The sequence below is a fragment of the Chenopodium quinoa genome, unplaced genomic scaffold (genome assembly GCF_001683475.1).
Source record: "Chenopodium quinoa cultivar QQ74 unplaced genomic scaffold, ASM168347v1, whole genome shotgun sequence".
Taxonomy (NCBI): Eukaryota; Viridiplantae; Streptophyta; class Magnoliopsida; order Caryophyllales; family Amaranthaceae; genus Chenopodium; species Chenopodium quinoa.
In genome coordinates, this window is record NW_018742244.1 from 3468524 (window position 1) to 3492398 (window position 23875).

Genomic DNA, 23875 nt, shown 5'->3' on the forward strand with positions numbered 1-23875 from the left:
TATTTGAAATAAATAAAGCTATTCTGGAAGAGATCCTGCAGCACACTGGGCCTTATTTTTCAACACTACTCCTCAACCTCAATACTCCCTGGTTTGGATATAAATCCACCATGCTTCATTATAAGAATTAAGAAGAGACTTAAAAATTATCTGTATAAATTATATATACCCGGGTGTAAGAAACAGTAAAGGGTATTTTTCTGCTTATTGATTATAAACATAAAATAATCCAAAAAAAAAAAAAAAAAACTATTACCTTTGAATACACTTTTTTTTTTTTTTTTTTTTTTTTTTTTTTTTTTTTTGAGGAATTGAATACACCTATCTTTATATGCACTCTAGTGTATATAAAAGGTGTTGAACAAATTTAGTGTGGTTGAATCTAGTTAGGTTGGCTACATTGGATTTATATTTGGTTGAGAACTTATTGACTCAAACCAAATTGAATTATTAAGTGGGTGTAAAGCTTTATTTTAACACCTAATTTATTTGTTAAGGTCAATCATCTTTCTAATTCTTACTAGCTACTATATATTATTGTATTAAAACTATTTATTTTACTATTCAACAAACTCTAAATACACATTTTCACCAAAAAATTATAAATCGTACTACATGATTTGAGTTTTATTATAACTAATTTTGTTTTGCACACACGTAGTATATGCAAAAATCCGTTACAGATGGTATATGAACACGTTTAGCATGAACCAACTCTTCAACTATAAGTATGATTATTATGGTAGACAATGACATGCATGGAAAATTGACAACAAACAACCATCATATATTTGACAAATTGACAGCAAATATAAGCTAAGCTGTTTTGCATGCATTATCGCAAATACATCTATCACTCTCTATACGCACGTACTGCTACAATATGATCCACACATATAATTTACGTGATATCTAATTAGTTTAATCTTACAAGTCACAATTTCACGCTTTTTAAGTCTTGCACAATGAAAAAAGCCAGAAAATCTAGAAAAATGCGACATCAATAATGTAGGTCTCATATTAACAACTTAATTTAGATCACCACTTATTATGATAGCCCGCTACCCATTAATGTTTATAGTTGCACAATGAAAAAGCAAGAAAAATATAGAAAAATGCAACATCAACAACGTAAGTCTCCATACTATGAACTGACTCAACACTTATCAGGAGCAGTTATGAACATGTGTAGGGTGATCGATCGCACAGGACCCCTTAATGAAACTACCATAAGATAGCCCTATTTTTTCATGAAATTTGTAATTAAGTACTAGTGAAATATTTTTCCTTAAAGAAATGATTTTAGGACCCAATTTAACAAAATTGCACTGGGGCATTTCCAGTAACGTGTTAGTATTTGTAGCCCCGCGCGCCTCTGACACTTATAATGGCCCGCTACCCATAAAAAATGTCTCTTATTTATGTAAACTTTAGTTACTCAAATAGAGTCAGTTTCTTCAAGTTCGAGTTTTGAAGTATTGTGCATGACAAATTTCAAGTCAAGTCAAGTCAATTCAAACACAACTTAACTCACTTGATGAGCATCCCTAATCTAAAACACGACCTCCAACACACTGCTCACTTTATGTGACTTTCAAAGGGCATCAAGATATTTCTTGAATTTCCTAACCATTGTAGCCTTCAAAAATTGACGATATTTCCGGCTAATATGTCCAGCTGGTACAATATTGCAATTACGTCTTGCTTCATCTTATCTAGCTATTGAGTACTTGCTAAGGTCAACAAAATTACACCATTTTGTCATGCATCGATCAGCATCACCTAAATCAACATGCAAACGGTGAGTTATAACTGAATATGACCATATGTATGAGCCCATCATTAATTGAAGAAACCAACTACCAACTAAGGCCGGATCGCACGACAAACAACATGCATGGTCGGGTGTCTATTTGACTAAATTGGCCGGGTCAGGACCCGGACAATACAAGCCCGAATACTAGTTATAACCTATGTTGTTACTTCTAATAATATCATACCATATATTAGTGTTTACAATAATAGAAAAGGCGGTAATGAAAGCCGGCTTGTATGGAATTTTAGTACTTGTTTGATAATGTTTACATGCATAGGAAAATTAATTTTCATGTGTGTCTATGTGAATTAACGAATAATCACTTAATATTTTCCCTTTATTATCATTTGTTACTATCATAATAAATGTCATTATGTATATACATAAGTGGATTAAAATTTGGATTATGTTAGACTTCTAATTATGTTAATCTATAGGTCCAGTCAAACTTCTTGTGCAGAAATTGTTCAATGGATGACGTAACAAGTCATCATCATATGATGCGCGTTTTAACTGGGACTTCGGTCTGGCGGTTCGGTTTGACCTCGGTTTGAGTCGGTTTCGGTTTGAAGCGGTTTGGATTGAAACGGTTTAGTTTAGCTGGCGGGTCGGTTTGGTTCGGTTTGGGTTAGTCACGGCTCGGTTTGGTTTCGGTTTATTTCTTTGCGGTTTGAATTCGGTTTGGGTCATAAGCGGGTCGGTTTATAAACGATTCGGATTATGTCGGTTCGGTTTGATACGGGTCGGTTAAGGGGGCGGGTTTACCCGGGTCAATGTCAGTTCGGTTTACAAACGGTTTGGATCAAGCCGGTTTGGTTTGAAATGGGTCGGTTTAGGGGCGGGTTTACCCGGGTCAATATCGGTTCGGTTTATAAACGGTGCGAATCATGTCGGTTCAGTTTGAAATGGGCCGGTTTAGTGGAGGGTTTACACAGCTTAATTGGTTCGGTTTATGAACGGTTTGGATCATGTCGGTTCGGTTTATAAGCGGTTTGGGTCATGAATTCATGATTGTTTTAAAGGTCGCGTCATGACCATGATTTAATGAGTTGATACTTATAATAAGATAAATCGATAATTAAGAATGTACAAGTGTTCAATTAGATTGATCAACAAGTGTTTTAAACTTTTAAGTTTTAATGATCAGATATGTTTATCGATTGTAGTACATACCAATAATTCAATGAGGCAATGATACTTATGATAGTATGATAATGATACCAACCGTACATTCGTACGATATGATATACATAATAATTAATTTATAATTACATATACATTAACAATATCGTATTGAATCAATTTCCATTTCCAAACATTGCATTTCTTATAAATTATAACTTACACGAGATTAAATGGATTCGTTATTTAGTTTGTTACTTTATTTAGATTACTAACTCAAACAACTTAATAAGTTAAATGGACGAAATCACGAAATCACTAATTAAAGTGGCGATGAAATCATTATAAAATACTAATGTACGAATAGTCAAATATACAACGGTTAGATTGAATGCCCATGAAAAACAATGGTTAGATTTTCATTACTTTATTAGTTATTAGTATTACTTATTAAGTTATTATTAGTTTATTATATATATATACTGATATACAGTCACAGACTCACAGATATATATAATATACATATAAAGATGTCAGATATTGATGTGCATTAACTCATTAAGTCATTAACTATGTCGTATTGAATCAATTTCAATTTTGAAACATTTGCGTTTCTTACAATTTATAACTTATAAGTAATAAACTAATAATAATAATAATAATAATAGTAATAATAATAATAATAATAATAAATAATAATAATAATAGTAATAATAATAAAAATAAAAATTATAATAATATTATAATAATAGTAGTAGTAAACTAGTAATAATAATAATATTAACAAATAATTATACTAACAATAATAATAATAATAATAATAATAATAATCCCTCAAAATAATAATAATAATAATAATAAATAATTAAAAAAAACGGTCAAAAAGACCTAGAAAAGCACAAAGAAAAATCTAGACCGTTAGATCTAGATGAATATTCTGGAATCTACAAAAAAAAAATGAACGGTTAGATGTTGAGATTGAATGTGGACGGTTAGATCAACTGAACAAGTAAAACCTAAACCTAGAAAAAAAACCCCACTCTATCAGCCATTCAGCCGTTTTACTCACTCATAGTTTCTCTCTCTAACTTCTCAGTTTCTCACTCTTTCGTTCTGAAATTCTCAAGAATCTCAAGCTCAACTTCTCAACTTTTAAAAATCCTAATTAGGGTTTTTGTTTTCGTTTCATTTGTGTTTTGGATCTACATTTCTGATTTCTCGCTTTACATTCTCGTTTTTTTGTTTTTTCAAATCTTCCTCTCCTTCAATTTGAAGGCTTCAAGCCGTCAAAAGTTCAAAACTCAAGGTAATTTTTTGTTAATTTTTGTTGTTTTCGTTTTGATTTTTTTCGTTTTTGTTTCGGTTTGTTTATTTAGGGTTTTTGTTTTCGTTTCATTTTTGTTTTGGATCTAAGTTCTGATTTTTGACTTTTCCATTCTCGTTTTTTTTTTTCCAAATCTTCCTCTCCTTCAAGCCGTCAAACCTCAAGGTAATTATTTGTTAATTTTTGTTGTTTTCGTTTTGATTTTTTTCGTTTTTGTTTCGGTTTGTTTATTTAGGGTTTTTGTTTTCGTTTCATTTTTGTTTTGGATCTAAGTTCTGATTTCTGACTTTTCCATTCTCGTTTTTTTTTCCAAATCTTCCTCTCCTTCAAGCCGTCAAACCTCAAGGTAATTATTTGTTAATTTTTGTTGTTTTCGTTTTGATTTTTTTCGTTTTCGTTTCGGTTTTTTACTTTTTTTATTTAGGGTTTTTGTTTTCGTTTCATTTTTGTTTTGGATCCAAAGTTCTGATTTCTAACTTTTCCATTCTCGTTTTTTTTTTTTTCAAATCTTCCTCTCCTTCAAGCCGTCAAACCTCAAGGTAATTTTTTTGTTAATTTTTTCGATTTTTTTCGTTTTCGTTTCGGTTTTTTTTTTATTTCAAGTTCTGATAATCTACATTCTTGATTTTTTCTTTTGATCTCCAGTTCAGGCAGTTCTCCATCTTCAAATCTCCTTCAAGCCGTCAAAGGTAATTACTTTTTCCTTTTCGTTTTTTTTTAATACAGTTTTTCTGTTTTTGTATTTGATTATTGTTGTTGTTCTTGCTTGAATATAGTCGAAATATGCCTAAAATCTGTTGTTGATTGTATTTTTGTTTTTTACGGGAAAATGGTAGATTTGTGCTGTTTTGTTGTTTATTATGCTCGATTTAAAAGTAATGATGATGGGTTGTTCAGATTATGTGGTTATTGGCTTTTTTACCTAACAAAAGACCAAATTGTGTCACTTTATGCAGTTATGTGCATAAAATAAATGCTAGTTTAGGGCTAGTAAAATAAACATCTCATGTTTATTTATAGGTTCATAATTTCATTGGAAACTTTTGAAAAAGTTTAAGCTTTTCTTATGTATGCTTTTTTCTTTTTGAGGATATAGGGGTAAACTTTTGCCAAAGAATGTTGAGGCATTGGTTACCACCCAAAATTGGTGCCGTGGTTATCAAGCGGATGTTGAGGAAGACGTCCTCCTTATTGGTAAAGAGATTGAAGCCGAAAGTGCTTCATCCGCATAACTGGTATTTGTGTCTCATTGTGGTTTATTTTATCTTGAAAAATCGTTGCCCTTGTCATCTATTTTCAGACTTGCTGGCAGCATTTTTCAAGACTTTTAAAATCGTTGCCCTTGTCATTTATTTTCAGACTTGCTGGCAGCATTTTTCAAGACTTTTAAAATCGTTGCCCTTGTCATTTATGTTGAGACTTAAATAGTTAAATGTATTTTGGTACTTGCTGGTAGCATTTCTTAAGTTTTTGTTAAAACAACCATTGCTCAGTGATGTAAATCTGAGAGCAATTTTAAAAAAACAAAAGCTATAATTTTGAAGTTGCTTGAACTTGTTATGAGCTGTTGCCTGCTGGTAGTGCTTTTGCCTTTTGGTTGTTGTCTCTGCTGAGTTGTTATTGCCTATATTGTTGCCTGCATGAGCTGGTTTCTGCCTCCTGCCAGCTTGAGGTGCTGTGTTGCTGCCTTTTGTGTTATGAATTTATGATAAGTTTTGTTGCTGCTGTTTCTTATGCTTGCTGTTTTAATTTTTCTTGAATCATCGTTGCCCTTGTCATTTATGTTGAGACTTCAATGTATATGTACTTGCTGGCAGCATTTTTCAAGTTTTAAGTTAAAACAACCATTGCTTAGTGATGATACGATAAACGTAAATCTGAGAGCAATTTTGAAAAACAAAAATAAGTTCCTGTTGATTCCCTTCTGCTTATATTATTCCTTGCTTCTGATAAGTTGCTGATCTGTTATTCCGTGTGCTGGTTCCTGCTTGTTGCTGCTATTTCCTCTGCTCTTGGGTGCTGTGCTGCTGCTTCAAGATTCTGCTCCCAAATCACTCACATTCTCACTCATCCCTTCATCTTATAATGTATCATTTTTTGCAACCCTAAACTTGATGATGTTTCAGTTGATAAATCTGAAATCTAATCTGGGTAGTAGTGATAGTAGTTTCATTATGTATTGGTATATGTATTGTGAATTTTAATCAATGAAAATGGTGACTTTTTTTAATTGCTTGTTGATATTACTCTAATTTCAATGCTATTTATCTGCTGGATTTGTGGTAATGTTATGAAATAATTGTGGCTACAGATTTGGGATGCCTCCGTATTTATTAAAATTCTTTTACTTAATATCTGGTTTAATATAAGAAAAGCTAAAAAAATGTGTTTTATAAACATTTTAGTCCTCCCCTTTACAAAATACTTGTATAAGAAAGTTTTATAAAGTGATAATGTGAATGATTGTACGCCTTATTGACTAGTACAGTAATATTCTAATGCTTATGCCACTTGTGTAACGCAATCTCATACATCTCCAATCTTATGTTACCTTTGAGGCTTTGAGTGTTATTGGATGATCATGAATATCAAGGAACAATGAAGATAATTTGGGTGGACTAGCATTATTACTGGAATGAAAATGATACAAATGATATATCTTGTAATTAAAATAAATAAGTAATCTAAAACGATATTAATACTGCCGTTGGCCTAGATATAGGTGATATAAACCTTTGTATAAACCTAAGTCGTTTGATTAGATCTACATTTATTAACATTAATTGTATTTACTATTTAGCCATTTAGGTTGTAAATAATTCAATTTGAGTTAAGCAGTTTGTAATCGGATCAGTTTAAACAGGCTGCCATTCGAAAACAGTTCGATTTTAACGGTTTAACGGGTTATGGCAGTTCAGTTTAGACGGTTAGCGGATTATAACGGTTCGGTTTATACGTGCGGTTTAAACGGTTTCGGTTCATAAACGGGTCGGTTTAAACGGTTAGCGGGTTACAAATGGTTCGATTTAAACGGTTTTTTTTTTCGGTTTAAACGGTTTCGGTTTATAAACGGTTCGGGTCATTAACGGGTTTATAAACCATTCGGTTCGGTTTCGTTTCGGTTCGGATTTGCGCAGTTTGGTTTGTTATCGGTTTACGGTCCGTAACGGGTTGACATTGAGCGGTTCAATTCGGTTTCGGTTTGATATTGAACGGTTCAGTTCGGTTTTCGATTTATATTTATCGGTTTATAAACGGATCGGTCCGTGATGGTTCGGTTCGGTAACGGGCGGTTTCACGGTTCGGTAACTACCAAAAGAAGGTTTCGCATTAGATTTCCTTGACAATGACAGGAGCATAGCTAGCCACCACACAAGAATAATCAACCAACCATTGGAAAAAGTAAAGTTTGATTACTCTAAAAACATTCTTACACTCAAAATATTAAAGTTCCCTCTCTTAGCTTCTTCCATAAACATTTAAAACCAACTTAACTTTTTCTTTTAAAAAAAAAAAAAAAAAAAAAAAAAAAAAAAAAAAAAAAAAAACTTAGAATCAACTTCTTTCATGGAAGCCAATAGAGATGAGCCTGTAACGCCGGCGGGCCGGCTATTTCTACAGGCACACTTTAACCAAATAATCAACTGCGCGATTGGCTTCAAAGAACCTCTTAATATAGAGGCCATAAAAACAGATATCTCTAACTGTTTGATGGTAAAACACCCTAGATTTTGCAGCCTCTTAGTATTAGATGATCATGGAAGAGAATATTGGAGAAGAACCCAAATCAACTTAGACGATCATATAATCATTCATCACAAAAACCCGGGTTTCGATTCCGATTCCAATTCTGTGGAAAAAATAGAAGAAAAGATCAATTCTTTGTTAGCAGATTTTGCAGTTTCTTCTCCTTTAAGTACAGATAAACCCTTATGGGAATTACACTTGATTAGTGAATTAAAATGTGTGATTCTTCGAATTCATCATTCTTTAGGAGATGGGATTTCTTTAATGTCAATGTTTTTAGCTTCTTGTAAGAGATTAGATGGTAATAATGAAGTAGGTTTTACTGAGAAAAACAGAGAAAACAGGGGAGATGCAAAAAAAGTGAGAAAAAGAGGTTTGTTGGATATTTTGAAGATTTTTTGGTGGACCATACTTTCTGTGATTGGGTTTTTTGGGAAATGTTTATGGGATAGTGATACAAAGACCGCCGTAAGCGGCGGAGATGGGGTGGAGCTGTGGCCGAGGACGGCGGCGACTGCCAAATTTAGCCTTAAAGATATGAAAGCTGTCAAAGGTGCCATTCCTAATGCGGTAAGTACATCTCTTTTATTTTTATTTTTTTTTTTTTTGAAATAACATCTCTTTCATTTGATCACCCAAAATATGGCAATTATTTTAAGGAAGACTTTTCAATGGCTCACAATTTTTGCAGCCATTATAACTTTAATAAATGAATAAATTCAAGTCCTTGAATTTAAACAGATAATCTTATTCGTTGATTAATTTGACCATTATTGGTCAAACTGATGTGATCATGCCATCAGTCCGTCACTTTTTTTACATTTTTTTTTCTATCCTTTATCTGTAAAATAAAATTACAATCTGATTAGTGATAAAAATGGGAAAAAATTAAGTCACAAATTGATTATGGGAATAGAAAAAAAAAAAAAAAAAAAAAAAAAAACTATCTATATTTGAGGATGGGCTGATGGCAAGATTCAACTGAAAAAACTAATTCATGGTTCCATATTCAAACAATCTTAATCTACAAACCATCGAAATATTGAATTCAATTAGTATTCAGGATTTATGACATTTGCAAATTGCAATGTATACATAATCACATGAAAAGGATAAAAAAAATCTCCATAGATTAAATGAATTCACTGATTATTAAGTAATAAAAAAAAGAAGGGGAAGGAGAATGTTAGAGATAATATCGGAAAATATATGTGTGATATATATTTATTAGGAGAATAATATATTTGGGTTTATTATATGTTAAGATATTATTAAAGTATATCTTTTAGGAAGATTGTTTCCTATTTTATGAGCTTAGATTTTGTATAAATACTCAATCTATTGATGAATAATAATCAAGTCATTATATTCTCTCTCATAAATAATTTGTCATGGTATCAAGAGTAGCTTAAATCTTGGGACCGTTCATAAATAATTTCCCTCCTATCGGTGGGTTTAATTGGAATGATCCTTTAGCAAAAATTACCAGTTTTTTTTCACATAGTTTATTCCGCTGTGCTGGTTAGTGTTGGTGCAGAGTTTGAGTTGATGACTTGATGTATACATTACATCATGCGTACATTTTAACCCACCGGTGGGATGATCCTTTAGCAAAAATTACCATTTTTTTTTCACATAGTTTATTCCGCTGTGCAAGTTAGTGTTGGTGCAGAGTTTGAGTTGATGACTTGATAATATTTTCCGATATTATCTCTAACAGAGAAGGAGAAGGAGAAGGAGAAGGGGTCGTCAGTATTTTCCATTAATTAAAAATAAAATAGTCTAGTCAATAAAATAAAGGGTATAGATCTAATATTACGGAGTAATAATTAACGATTTGGATCAAAATATTAGGAGCTAGCTTAAACTAATTTACTATATATAGGTAGATGATGGCAAAAATTGTTATGCTAAAATCAATGTGATAGTTTGTAATACAACATAACTTTGTTATTGGTACAAATTGCAACCAAGTTTAAAGCAACTTTATTAAGAAATTGTCTGTTACACAAAACTATTTGATCAAGATTAAGATTTTAAGATCCATATTTCTATTGCAATAGAAAGTCTATTTAGTTTGCATTGAACTATCCTTAATTAGAGTAGTCACATTGCTCGCATGTTATTTCAACACAGCTATTTTGGACTCTTACACTTTGTTTGGATATGAAGAAATGGAAGGAAAAGAAGAAAAGAGAATTGGAGGGGGACAAAATCTCTTGTTTGGGTAAAAGATTGGGGGAAGGAAGGGGAAGGAGAGAGAGGGATCCATTTTCCCTTTCTCTATAATAACCATAATCTCTCCAAAATTGGAGAGATTTGGAGGGAAAATGGAGCTCACCTCCCCCTCCCTTTCTTTTCCCTCCCCTTCCTCCATTTTCCCTCCCTTTCTTTTCCTTCCTTCTTTGCTATCCAAACAAAGCGTTAGTGGTCATGATTCAAAAGTGCAACACAGAACTTATTTAATAGACATTATAATCAAAATATAAGATGTAATTTGTTGCCCTCAAATCAATATGATAATTTGCATTGCACATCTTGCAGACCATCAACGACGTTCTATTTGGAATCATTTCATCAGGGTTTTCAAAATACTTGGATATTCGATCATCTCATGGTACGAAATTGCTCTTGTTCGTTACAATTTTTTACTCTGTATGTAATAAATCTAGCTTATTAGCCAGTGTGAAAGACTATTCGTCGTAGTGTAGAAACACAACATGAACCCAAGGACAATTCAAGATCAAGGCTCTCTAAAGGAAAGAAGGTGGTTTAGTACTTAATTAGGCCTAGAGATGGCAATGGATCGGATTCGGATCGGGTGGAGCTTCACCCGCATCCATCCATTACTCTAATCGCTCCATCCGCTTCACCCATCATCCATATCCATCCGTCCATCATCCGCGGATGAAACGGGTGGAGCGGATGACTAATGGATGAGTATTAAAGTTGAAAAAAACTCACATAACTTTAATTTTCGGTTATTTGTACAATAGTTTTATTAACTTTATTAATTAAAAAGGAAACAATAACAATATATTGTTTGAAAAATTAATTTGCAACAAAAAAATACATATAATTTTCTTGCACATTTCAGATTTTATTATTAAAATTCTTAGATTAAAAAATTAATATATGTTAAACGGGTGGGTGGATGATTAGCGGGTGAAAAAAGTATCATCCATATCCGATCCAATCCATCATCCGCTTCATCCGTCACCCGCTTTTCATCCATTTAATTCGGGTTTTCGTCCATTTATTTATTGAGAGTGGAGCGGGTTAGTGGATATCCACTTAATATTGACATCCCTAATTAGGCCTTGATTATCATTCCAAGGTCTTAACAATATAACTTACAAACAATTGTCGAGAAATTTAGGTGATAGTCTCCAACAAGTATTTCATAATGTAGGAATTTAATAAGCTAATTAATTCTCCCTCACAAAGCAGTAGTAGGGCAGGAGAGAGACGCCGTGATGGAGGAGTTGCCCTGAGTCCCTGAATGCAGGGCATACAGGCATACAGCCCAAGTCATAGACATTAACTAAAATCGGACTGTTTGTGTGCATTATTAGCTTTGCAGGAAGGGCTTAAGATTACAGGAATAGCTATGGTTAATTTGAGGAAACAACCTGGATTACAGGTGATTTACAAAGTTTAATTTCTTTTATTTCTTATAATTAAGTAACACTGTAACGATGAAGCTTAACACATGATTTTTTATTGCATAATTAACTAGGAAATGTCGAAGCTGATGGAAGATAATTCTAGAGCTAGATGGGGTAATCAATTTGGAATGATTCTGTTGCCTATATATTGTCATACAAAAGATCCAGATCCTCTAAATTATGTAAAGAGAGCTAAGGTGATGATCGATCGAAAGAAACAATCATTGGAGGCTCATTTTTCATACAATATAGGGAACTTAGCAATGTCCCTCCTTGGACCAAAGGTAAGGTTCACCAAAACAATAGTTCCAACTTAAATATTTAGGCTTGTGACGATATGATGATAAAACAATTAGATTGCATTGTAATTGACACTGGTACTTCAGTATGCCAGCATACTTAATCACAGGATTCTTTGCAATACGACGTTCACAATCTCAAACATGGTCGGTCCACAAGAAGAATTGATGTTTGCTGACAACCCCATCACCTATATTAGACCAACATCCTCTAGCTTACCTCATGTAAGTTCTCTATTTGTCAAAACCTTATATATGTATAAATATTCTTGGATTAAATGATACTTCTTCCGTTCCTTAATTTATTACAGTATTATTATACCCATGGTATATAAATTAAATTAAGTTGGTATATGGACAATATGGTTAGTTTGATGTTGGTTTGGTAAATGTAGGCGATAACAATGCATATGGTGAGTTACGCGGGAATGGCTAATATGCAAATCCTAGTAGCAAAAGAGATTGTCCCAGATCCGCGATTTCTGGCTAAATGCTTTGAAGACGGTTTGCTTGAAATGAAGAATGCAGTTATCTTGTAGTCATTAAATGACGATTAACCAACAGATTATTGATGAGTAGATAGGTGTTATGGATTCGATTCATAAGAAATGTGTGTGATTGATCCTAGAGGATGTCATATTAAGCTGCTGAAAAAAATGCTTATTATTAATTGCTTTTACTCCTTATATGTGTGATCTGATCTCCTTTCGTTTTTCATTCCTCCACTACAGTCTAGTACAAGTTTGTTTCTTATGTGTCTCTAGTAATGTCTAGTATGCGACAGTTAATAATGTAACCATTAACTAATAAATAAAGAATTGCATGCTTTAAGAGACAGAGAAAGACATATTAATAGTAAAATGCAACCAGTTATTGTGGCCTTGAAAGACATATTAACTTTTTTTTTAAAACGAAAAACAACTGTTGTAATTCTTAATTAACACTTTGTTTGGATAGGAAGAAATGGAAGGAAAAGAAGAGAAGAGAAATGAAGGGGGACAAAATCTCTTGTTTGGGTAAAAGATTGGGGGAAGGAAGGGGAAGGAGAGGGAGGGATCCATTTTCCCTCTCTCTTTAATAATAATCTCTCCAAAATTGGAGAGATTTGGAGGGAAAATGGAGCTCACCTCCCCCTCCCTTTCTTTTCCCTTCCCTTCCTTCATTTTCCCTCCCCTTCTTTGCTATCCAAACAAAGCGCAAGTCTTTGTCCTTCTTCCTCCACCACTAATGGCGTGTTCGCCGTTAGCTTTTGAGTAGCTTTTAGATAGCTTTTAGTGGTTTGACCAAGTCAAACCACTACTTAACAAAAAACGTGAGTGTTTGGCAAAGTAGTGGTTAGGGTAGCTTTTAGTGCTAGAGGTAGCTTTTGTGAAAAGTTAGAAAGATTAGCTTTTGAAATTAGAGGTAGCTTTTCAGGTAGCTGTTGAAAATTTAATCTATAGTTTTAAAAATAAAATATTGATTTTTATATGTAACAGCTAGTCAATCACTACTTTACCAAACACTCATATCTAAATTATTTATCGTCACAACTAACAGCTTGTTGACAGCTAACAACTACCTACACAGTTAACAGCTACCTCCACAACTACAGCTACCTTCACAGCTATATTTTTCCGAACACACCCTAAAACTCCCTCCTTTATTGAATCTCCACCCAGTGCACCTTCCTCGATCGTAAACAAAAACCTTATGAATGAAGGGTGAATACAAGGGTATGGTCAACCCTAAAGGATAACTAGGCATGGTCAACCCCAAACGAAAACCCTATAATGAAAGGTGAAAATTTGTACAAGTATTATTTTGTTTAAAACTTCATGAAAAATATCACGATTGATTAACAATAGAGCGGCGGATTGAGTGGCTAATCTCGGAGTCATTCTAGACTCTCAATTGAATATTATATTATCATTGTTGTTCCGTAAGAGTTAAGTCATATTGTAGACTCTCAATTGACTAGTCCCTTTGCGGTTTAGCTTTATTTGTTTTTGTTTGCCTTTTCTGTTTCTTTCTTGAACTCGATTTGTTTTTGTTTTTCTTTCTTGGTTTTTAAATAGTTGATTAAAAAAAACACATGAAAAATATTGTTCCAAAAAACAATATTCAAATTAACATAAATACTTTATGCAGTTAAATGATGCAAAATATTTTAAATAACATGCCCATACGGAATAATAACATATAATCAATTTAATAAATAGTTATATCAAAATAACATGAAATGTACACAATTTAAAGTACCTTGTGCATGCATGGTTTTTAAATAGTTGATTAAAAAAACGCATGAAAAATATTGTTCCAAAAAACAATATTCAAATTAACATAAATACTTTATGCAGTTAAATGATACAAAATATTTTAAATAACATGCCCATACGAAATAATAACATATAATCAATTTAATAAATAGTTATATCAAAATAACATGAAATGTACACAATTTGAAGTACCTTGTGCATGCATGGTACTCCATACCTGATACCCCCTCCGTTTTTAAATACTTGCTCTATTTCTCTATGTGCGGAGTTTTAGGAGAAATTGAAGAAATAATAAAATATGTAGGTAGTGGGATTAGTGGAAAAATAAAAAATTGTAAAAACCTAAAAGTAGTGGAGAAAAGTAAATGAAGGAGAATATGGAATTAATATTGTTGGATCCACTTGGTGAGAGAAATTAATTAAATATTGTAAAAACTTTTCAAATAAGGAAATGGAACAAGTATTTAAAAACGGTCGAAAAAGAAAAATGTAGCAATTATTTAAAAATGGAGGGAGTACCTAAGTACCTTGCAGGTGTGTTAAATAAATGTGTATGGTCCAATGGTTCATAGATATAAATTATGAACATCAAACTAGTTGGTAGATATGAAATTAAAAGCTTTCCAAATATGGTAAATGAACAATTATTTAAAACGGGGTTGGAAATAAAAAATGGAACAAGTATTTAAAAACGGAGGGAGTATAATATAATGTATCACGAGTAGTATGAAAAATATATATATATATATATTGTCATCTAGGGTGCTATAATCGTTTAGTTGCAATAAAAATTAACTTCACATAGTAATTTACAATTCACGAGAAATTATTTCCCTCTCCAAATTTTTAGGAAATTGCTTTAATTTGTTTGGTGGGGCATGCTATTTGTGAACATTAAAATATTTAAAATATTGGTTGGACCTACATTTTTTTTTTAGGGAATTGGTTGGACCTACATAAAATTGATGCAACCAAAATAAATTCTGATTTGTGAACATTGAAAAACCACATTATTTTTTTTTTTTTTTTATATTCAAAGATTTGGTAGATATTTTATATTTTGCATACATTGAACTTAATGATAAGCCCCACGTACTAACGAGTGACTTGTGTAGAAAATAGCCCCACTATTTCGTGCTGCACGTTTTTAGCTTTGTCGAGTTGTGCGTTGTATCTTTGCAATTTTCATTACGTAGATTGATACTTATGAACAAGAAAATAATGTATTTTAGCAATTTTGAATTTATTAAAGTGAATATATATAATTTGTTATCAACAAGTAATGAATACACACAATAACTAAAATTAACAAAATTTCTTTTGTACTTCTATTAAGGACGAGCCATTGAACATGTTTGGAATAAAATTTAAACGACTTTAATATAAAACGCATGATATGATTTAAGGAAAAAACAATACATTATTAGTAAAATTATGTGGTGGCTTGTAGAATGTGTAGGTTGATATTTCTCTATTCTTTTGTAAGTGTATAATTTGAACCATTGCGCTATTTATAAAATTTTCTTTGACTAACTATTGTGATTTACCCGTAAAGAAAAAAACATAATCATGTAGGATTTAGTTAACTTCATCTCAATTTCTAGTTTTTAAATATCAACTTTTTATAATTTTTACAAAAGTACAATTAAATATATTAGTAGGGCCAAAGTATTGTATTGACAAGCGTAAAATGATAAATGGTGCAATTAAAAAAATGAAGGAAGTAATTTATATTGAAAATGTTATATATTACCCTAAAATCTATGTATAAGCAGTTGAAAGTTTTCTTTTTAAAAAAAAAAAAAAACTAAAAGTTGAAAGTATTGATGAAATATATTCATTAATTACACCCATTTACGTGTGATTTTGTAATGCATATCTAAATTAATACAATACAAAATAAGGAAAAATAAGAGGTTGGAGGGTCGAAGAGAATATACCCCAATGTAGATACCCCTAGTAAAAACAAAAGAATCTTCTCTATTTAAGCAAAGTACCACTAGCTAACCACTTAATGTATTAGGGTTTTTTTAATGCCAGTGTCCCACCCTACACCTTCGTACCTTCTCCTAATCGAGACAAAGTTATTTTTCACATTATCTCAACTTCTAAAACTTTCAATTATAGTTATTAATTTATCCGTACTTCAATATGAACTACCAAAAAGGAAGCCATATTTCCGGTGACCCTCCAACGCCTGTAACCCGGGTAAGCATCCACCCTAAGCACAACCATGTAATCCATTGCGTCTTAGGGTTCAAGAACCCTATCGACGTAAACACCCTTAAAGACGAGTTATCCAACTCCGTCATGGTCAAAATACCACGTTTCTTAAGCCTACTAGTTGTGGATAATAACAATGGTACTGAACATTGGAAAAAAACCGATGTTAACCTAGATGACCACATCTTCATCCATGACGACGATGATGATGATGGTGAACCACCAATGTCCGATGATGATGCCATCAACGCGTACTTGGCAGACATAGCCTTATCACCACCCATGAGCTTGGACAAGCCATTATGGGAGCTACACATCATGCATAAGCATAAGTGCTCAATATTGAGAGTACACCATGCAGTAGCTGATGGCATGTCATTGATGTCATTGCTATGGACCATGGGTAATAACTCATCAATTCGATGTGTGAGCGATGGTAAGCAACTTCATCATGATGCTCAAAATCATCCAATAGTTATGTCAAGTAAAAATGACCAAAGTTTTAGGAAGAAAGGGAGCATAAAGAAAAAGGGATTATGGGAAGGTTTGATGTATATTTGGGTTAGCTTGGTTTTAGTGCTGAAGTTTATAGGAAGGTCTTTGTGGGTAAAAGATAAGAAGTCTGTAATTAGTGGAATTGAAGGGGTGGAGCTTTGGCCAAGAAAGGTGGTTACTGCCAAGTTTCAAATTAGTGACATGAAGACTATCAAAAATGCCATCCCAAATGTTGTAAGACTCTTCTTACCTAATCTAAACATATGCATGCATGATTATTATGTATGTTATTGCATTCATGACATATATTATTGCATCAATCTATTTTATGCATTATATATATACATTAATGAGGGATTGTTTTATTATTATTTTAGTTTTTTTTATACAACGACGTAACATCCTGTTTGATAAATAAGACAACGATGATGACAATGATAATTCTAATAAGAGAAACATATATACTAAAATAGTTGTGTATCCCACATTAGTATAGAACAATGGTAATGTACCTAACTTGACCAAAATGGTATATACATTTAGGAATCCTGGACATTAACACACGATCAATTGGACAATTGGTGCAATTTCTTTCTTTCTTCTTCTTTCTTTCTTTTTTGTTTTTTTTTTTTTTTTTGTTTTTTTTAAGGAATCAATTAGTGTAATTAGTGCTTAATGATTATTAATATTTTCTTTTTTAGCTTTACAGAGCTGCATTAATCATTTTAAAGACAGTATTCTAAATATAATCTTCCTCTGTTTTTTACTACTTAGGGTCTGTTCCTATTGACTGAACTCAGCTGAACTGAACTGAACTGAACTAAACTGAGCTGAACTTAACTGAACTTATTAATTAGTGATTTTTAACTACGGGTTAGTGATCTTTGATTATTTATTGATTATTTATTACTATACATATGTGTATATACAAATGTACATATTATTATTAATAATAATAATAATAATAATAATAATATTATTATTATTATTATTATTATTAATATTATTATTATTATTATTAATTATTGATTATTATTATTATTATTACTTAATGATTATTATTATTATTATTGTTGTTGTTGTTGTTGTTATTATTATTATTATTATTTATTGGTGATTATTATTATTATTTATTGATTATTATTATTAGTATTATTATTTCAATTATTATTTTTATTTTTATTATTATTATTTATTGATTATTATTATTATTATTATTATTATTATTATTATTATTATTTATTACTTATTGATTATTATTATTATTATTATTATTATTGTTGTTGTTGTTGTTGTTGTTAATATTATTATTAATATTATTATTGTTGTTGTTGTTGTTGTTGTTGTTGTTGTTGTTGTTAATATTATTATTAATATTATTGTTGTTGTTGTTGTTGTTGTTGTTGTTGTTGTTGTCGTTGTTGTTGTTGTTGTTGTTGTTGTTGTTGTCGTTGTAATAAGAGCTTAAAAGAATGAAATTTGGCTTTATATCATTAGCAATATCATTAGACGTATATTAAGGGCTTGTTCATATTTACTGAACTGAGCTGAACTGAACTGATTGGAGTTGAACTGATTGGAGCTGAACTGAACTGAACTGAACTGAAAAATTAAAATGCATAAAACTGAACTGAACTGATTAGAGCTGAACTGAGCTAAACTGATCTGAACTGAACTGATTGGATCTGAACTGAACTGAACTGAACTGAAAATAAGAAAATATGAACAGGCCCTAAGAGCTGAACTGAACTGAACTGAACTGAACTGAACTGAATTTCAACGGAAGAGAACAAACCCTTACAATACTTCCCTAAAATAATGGAAATGTCACAATAGTTACAACACGTTATAAATGGGAAGTTATTTTAGAGAAAAGATGTATTATTTCCCTTATTTAAAGTACATTGTCCACTAAATTACACTCCTAACAACCACTCACCTCATTTTAAAGTATATTCATGTGAATCCCACATTTCTTAAATACCGTGAAAAAGTATGTGTTGTAATTATTACGGAGTAAAAAATGGAGGAAGTATGTTTATTTTATCTTCCCATTAAATTTGTATTTTGCTCGGTCTCCAATGTACAAAATAATTATATAACCCGAATAAAATGAATAAAGCGAAGTAATATTAACAATTCTAATGTAACGAACAATTATTATTTTTAAATCTTCTCTTTTTACTACAGCGCATTTTTGGTGCGGCAGGGTGTCAAATCAGCAAATGACAAAGTAACCCCACCAACCTAGTAACACCTCCAAACAAGTAACCCCACTAACCTAGTAACCCCTCCAACCAAGTAACCCCTGACCGGACCTAGTAACCCTTGACCAAGTAACCCTTGACCGGACCTAGTAACCCCTGAGCCCTGACCGGACCTAGTAACCCCTTACTAAGTAACCCCTAATCGGACTTAGTAACCCCTAACTGAACCTAGTAACCCCTAATTAACCAAGTAAGTAACCCCTAATCCTACACCACCTCAAAGCCTTAAACTCCACAACACCACCACCAACTCCCGTACCCAGTGCCCCACGATCACCAGCTCCAGCCCCAACGCCACCAGCCCAAAACCCACCCTAACCACCAGCAACCATGCGCAGCAGCCACGAAATTACCACTACCAACAAAACAGATCTAGAACCCAGAACCACCAAACCACCACTACCCACCCACGAAACCACCTCTACCAACCCACAAAATTATCACTACCCACCCACGAAACCACCTCTACCCACCCACAAAATTATCATTACCCACCCACAAAACCACCACGAAACCACTTCTACCCAAAATGAACCACCACCAAACCCACCCACGAACAACCCACACCCAAAACCCAACCCTGACCTAACCCACGATGACGACGAATGTTAGATCGAAGAAGAAAAAGAGGATAGAGAAACGAAGACGACGACGATCTGGGTTGGATTACTAAGAAATGATGACTGGGAGAAATTATAGGCTCGATGCTTCACTGCTTCAGGGAAGAGAAAATGGAGGAGAGGAGAGAGAAGAGAGAGAGAAAAAAAAATTGTAACTGGCCGTACGGCTAGCCGCATATAAAACTGTGTTTTTACTAACATCTATACTTAGTATTTAAAAACTATAACCAAGGAAAACACATGTCTCTATCCTATTACATTTCAATATCTTTTTCTCTAACATAAATGTCACATGTCTTCTTACACTATTAATTAATTTTGTATTACACTATATTTCTTTAATTTTTTCATTAAAAATTATATGCTTCATCTTCTATATACATTTCATCTTCATCTCCCCTCTTCAATTCAACTTTTGCTTTTCTCTCTTTAATTTTAACCCCTCCACCTTTATTTAATCCCCATTTTCAATTACGAATCCAAAAATTAAATTTCTTAACCATATTTTTGGTAACACATTATAACCATAATGGCTTATTGATATATCCTAATTCATCTTTCAATGCAATTTTTAATGAATAACCCGTGCATTACATGGGTCAGAAGGCTAGTTATATTTCAAAGTAGTAACCTAGAGTCCTAGACTACCTTGTACAAGTTCTATAATACACACCAATTGATATACTCGTATAAAACATCTACCAATCAAAATAATTGAAAAGCACATAAAAATACTCCGTAATTCATATGCATCAAATCAAAACAAAACAAGCTAAACTCCTGAGTCCTGACGGGCCCGTGGTTTATTATGAAGTAGTAACCCGGAGTATTATTGAATTAGATTTGTTCCATTCTACTAAAACGACGTGGCTCCGATCAAACTCCTACCATATTCACCATTTACTCACAAAATTCACTACATTTGGTCCCAAATTCCCAATCAATCACATTTCAGTTTCATAAAGATAACATTTAATACCTTCTTATTTGTTATGTATATTCTTATTTTGTTGTGATTTATTCATAATCACATAAAAGCTGTCCAAACAAAACGACAAGAAAATCTTTAAAAGATCATAGAGGGAATAATATAGTATAGATTTTCAAATTAAATATATAGTTTGATGACGGTGGGATGTTATTGAAATCCAATATAATTCGTATGTATTTTTAAACTTTTTTAAAAAAATTGATAATAATCAGAAAATTGTTATGGATGTGAAAAGTTAGATAGACATACATTGCATTTATATATTTACCTATATTTTATGATCTTTTGAATGCATTAATCGTCACAAACTTAATTACTACTAAATGCAGACGATAAATGATGTTTTCTATGGAATAGTATGGTGTGGACTAACTAGATATCTCAAAATTCGACATCCTAATAATGGTATGTAAGAGCATTATTACTTTTATTTTATTACTCATTTTATACTATTACAAACTAAGTATATTTTCTCTACTTAATTACTAGCTTTCCAAGATGGCTTCCAATTTACCGGCCTATGCCCAATGAACTTGAGAGAACAACCGGGAGTTCAGGTCAACAACTTAATATATACTCCCTTTATCTCTAAATGCAGTACTCTGTATTATTATTTGATCTTTAATGATAATTATTATTAATGTTGTACGTGTTCAGAATGTTTTCAATATGATATCAGAAAATTCAAGGGCGCCTTGGGGTAACATATTTGCAATGGTCCTATTACCCATTACTTACTTTAAACGCGACTTGAATGCTCTAGCTTACATTGCTCGAGCTAAGGCGGTGATGGATCAGAAGAAACGATCAATGGAAGCTCGTTTATGTTTCGAATTAGGGTACCTCATATTTTCATTGTTTGGCTCCAAGGTAAATAAAAATTTTCTATTGAATCGCATGCAGTTCATCTAGATATAATCAGATCAAGGAATTAACCAATAACCACTACATATAATTATGGAGATATGATGAAATACTTCATACATTTATTACAATTATTGGACCATTGAAACATTGATATAGACTTTTCCTCCTCTTTTTTTTTTGAAAGAGATATAGACTACTTTTCCTCCTCAATCAACTAGTTAGCCTTAATTAATATGAGTATATCGTATATGACCTACTATTTTCCAAAGGAAGGTGCTAACAAATTATGGGTGGTCAATTCATTATAGTATCAATGTAAATAATCCATACGATAGTGAATCATATAAATAAGTTTTTTTTTTTTTTTTTAAAGAAAAAATCATATAAATAAGTTAAATCAAAAGTCAGTAAAAATCAAATAAAGTGTAATAATAGACCTATATATGATAATTTTGAACGACCTTACAAAATGTATGCCAAGTGAATTCGACCAATATATGATAAGTTTTGGGTTGTGTTACATTGCAGATTGGAGGTGAACTATTTTACAATCTGTTTACTCATACAAGCTTCCTTATGTCCAATATTGCTGGCCCTCTAGAACCAATTTCACTCGCTGCCAACCCTATCACTTTTATAAGAATTACGTCCTCTGCTCAAGCTCATGTAAGTGCATTTATTTATATAATTTTTTATTTTCCGAATGAGCTACAAGAGTAACACAAATTACAAATAGCGACCTAATATACACAGACCTAATATACCGGTACATTTTTATCCCTATGTATGTACACTCCACTCTCATCTTACCTCATTCACAAGTCAACAACAATCACTCACCAGTCATCACCACCTACCATCGCCACGACAACCCCCACATCGGCCTCACTATAAAGACTAATGTATATAGTGAATTGGTTTTGTAATGGTGCAGGCATTCACATTGCATATGGTAAGCTACGCAGGGAAGGCAGACCTACAAATCCAAGTAGCCAAAGAAGTGATACCTGACCCTGAATTTCTAGCCACTTGCATTGAAAACGCATTGCTTGAAGCGAAGGAAGCTGCTAATGCACGTGTCACCAAATAATTAGTCGTCGTCTTGCCACATATAGAACTACTAATAAGGCTTACGCTAGCTTAACGAGGTTTACAAGATTATTGTATAATTTCAATAAATGGTAGAAGAATAATTAATTATCCTGCATTAGTTGTTTGTTTAATAAGAGATACAAGTACGAAATATATAGTTTATACAAGGTTGCATCCTGTGTTTAATCTTTGAATTATGTTACAATACTATTAATCGATGTGTGATGATTGGGTTTGGCTTATTCATGATGTGTGTGACTTATTCGCTTATAAAATTAGAGTTAGTGAACGGGTCGGATTTATGATGGCAAACATATATGTAATCAAATGAGGTGAGAAGCCTTAAATAAAAACATGTTAAGTTATGAAATTCTAATTTCTAAGCTCAACATGACTTGCGCAAATCCAAATGTGAAATATATGAAGACCTTAGGTAGTTAGGTAGTATAGTACTATAGTCTGAAGACCTAGCCTCACTTGTGATATAATAAACTTATTTGTAAATTAAGATAAATCAAATAAAATCACGTATCAAATACGAATGGAGTATAAAAGTGTATGTGTAAATAATGTTCACAACAAAATTACGTATAAAGTACGTCAGATATCTCATGGGAGAGGGAGACTAAAGGCTGAAATGCATGTTAGATAATGGGCTTGGCTGGCAAAGAGTGGACTCCAAGTCTCCAACTCTCCAAGTCCAACTTTGAGAAAGTGAAAATTCAAATATACTTGTATTTATAATTTATAATTAGATCCGATTTTGATTTCATATGCATAACGTAGATATATTAGATACAATTTGTCTTAATTTAATATGCATCGATCAGTAATAATTTAGGAAATCCCTACCCCCTAAGTACCCTCACTTGGTAAGATTCGAACCCTAAACCTTTAGGATATGAAGTAAAAGACTTATCAATTGAGGTAACACTTTGTTGGTATATATATTTGTATATGTGTATTATATTTCTCTGATCTATTCATATATGCGGCCATGCTTGTATCTTACTAGCTCTTAACAAGCAAGACACACCAACACATACATAATATAGTACAGCCCATAACATACCTTATCAAATACAA

At 32.3% G+C, this 23875-nt stretch overlaps 2 protein-coding genes across 2 annotated transcripts; both read left to right on the forward strand.

Annotated features, from left to right (window-relative positions):
- The first annotated feature begins 7768 nt into the window (after positions 1–7768).
- On the forward strand, positions 7769–12729 carry LOC110682388 (O-acyltransferase WSD1-like). The gene is made up of 6 exons (XM_021858722.1): positions 7769–8579; positions 10554–10626; positions 11585–11652; positions 11749–11961; positions 12064–12201; positions 12372–12729. The coding sequence occupies exons 1-6, from the start codon at positions 7830–7832 to the stop codon at positions 12513–12515; spliced, it is 1386 nt and encodes a 461-aa protein (XP_021714414.1). The 5' UTR covers positions 7769–7829; the 3' UTR covers positions 12516–12729.
- A 3216-nt stretch (positions 12730–15945) lies between these two features.
- Positions 15946–22961, forward strand: LOC110682398 (O-acyltransferase WSD1-like). Its single transcript, XM_021858732.1, has 6 exons — positions 15946–17186; positions 21160–21235; positions 21320–21387; positions 21488–21700; positions 22226–22363; positions 22632–22961. The coding sequence occupies exons 1-6, from the start codon at positions 16386–16388 to the stop codon at positions 22785–22787; spliced, it is 1452 nt and encodes a 483-aa protein (XP_021714424.1). The 5' UTR covers positions 15946–16385; the 3' UTR covers positions 22788–22961.
- Positions 22962–23875: the final 914 nt, after the last annotated feature.

What these genes read in the sequence shown, in the direction of transcription:
- LOC110682398 (XM_021858732.1), top strand. Translation starts at nt 16,386, where the DNA reads ATGAACTACCAAAAAGGAAGCCATATTTCCGGTGACCCTCCAACGCCT. An exon ending in GAGAACAACCGGGAGTTCAG is followed by an intron (nt 21,388 to 21,487) that starts GTCAACAACTTA and finishes GTACGTGTTCAG; the next exon opens with AATGTTTTCAATATGATATC. An exon ending in TTTCATTGTTTGGCTCCAAG is followed by an intron (nt 21,701 to 22,225) that starts GTAAATAAAAAT and finishes GTTACATTGCAG; the next exon opens with ATTGGAGGTGAACTATTTTA.
- LOC110682388 (XM_021858722.1), top strand. Translation starts at nt 7,830, where the DNA reads ATGGAAGCCAATAGAGATGAGCCTGTAACGCCGGCGGGCCGGCTATTT. An exon ending in AAGGTGCCATTCCTAATGCG is followed by an intron (nt 8,580 to 10,553) that starts GTAAGTACATCT and finishes CACATCTTGCAG; the next exon opens with ACCATCAACGACGTTCTATT. An exon ending in CATCCTCTAGCTTACCTCAT is followed by an intron (nt 12,202 to 12,371) that starts GTAAGTTCTCTA and finishes TGGTAAATGTAG; the next exon opens with GCGATAACAATGCATATGGT.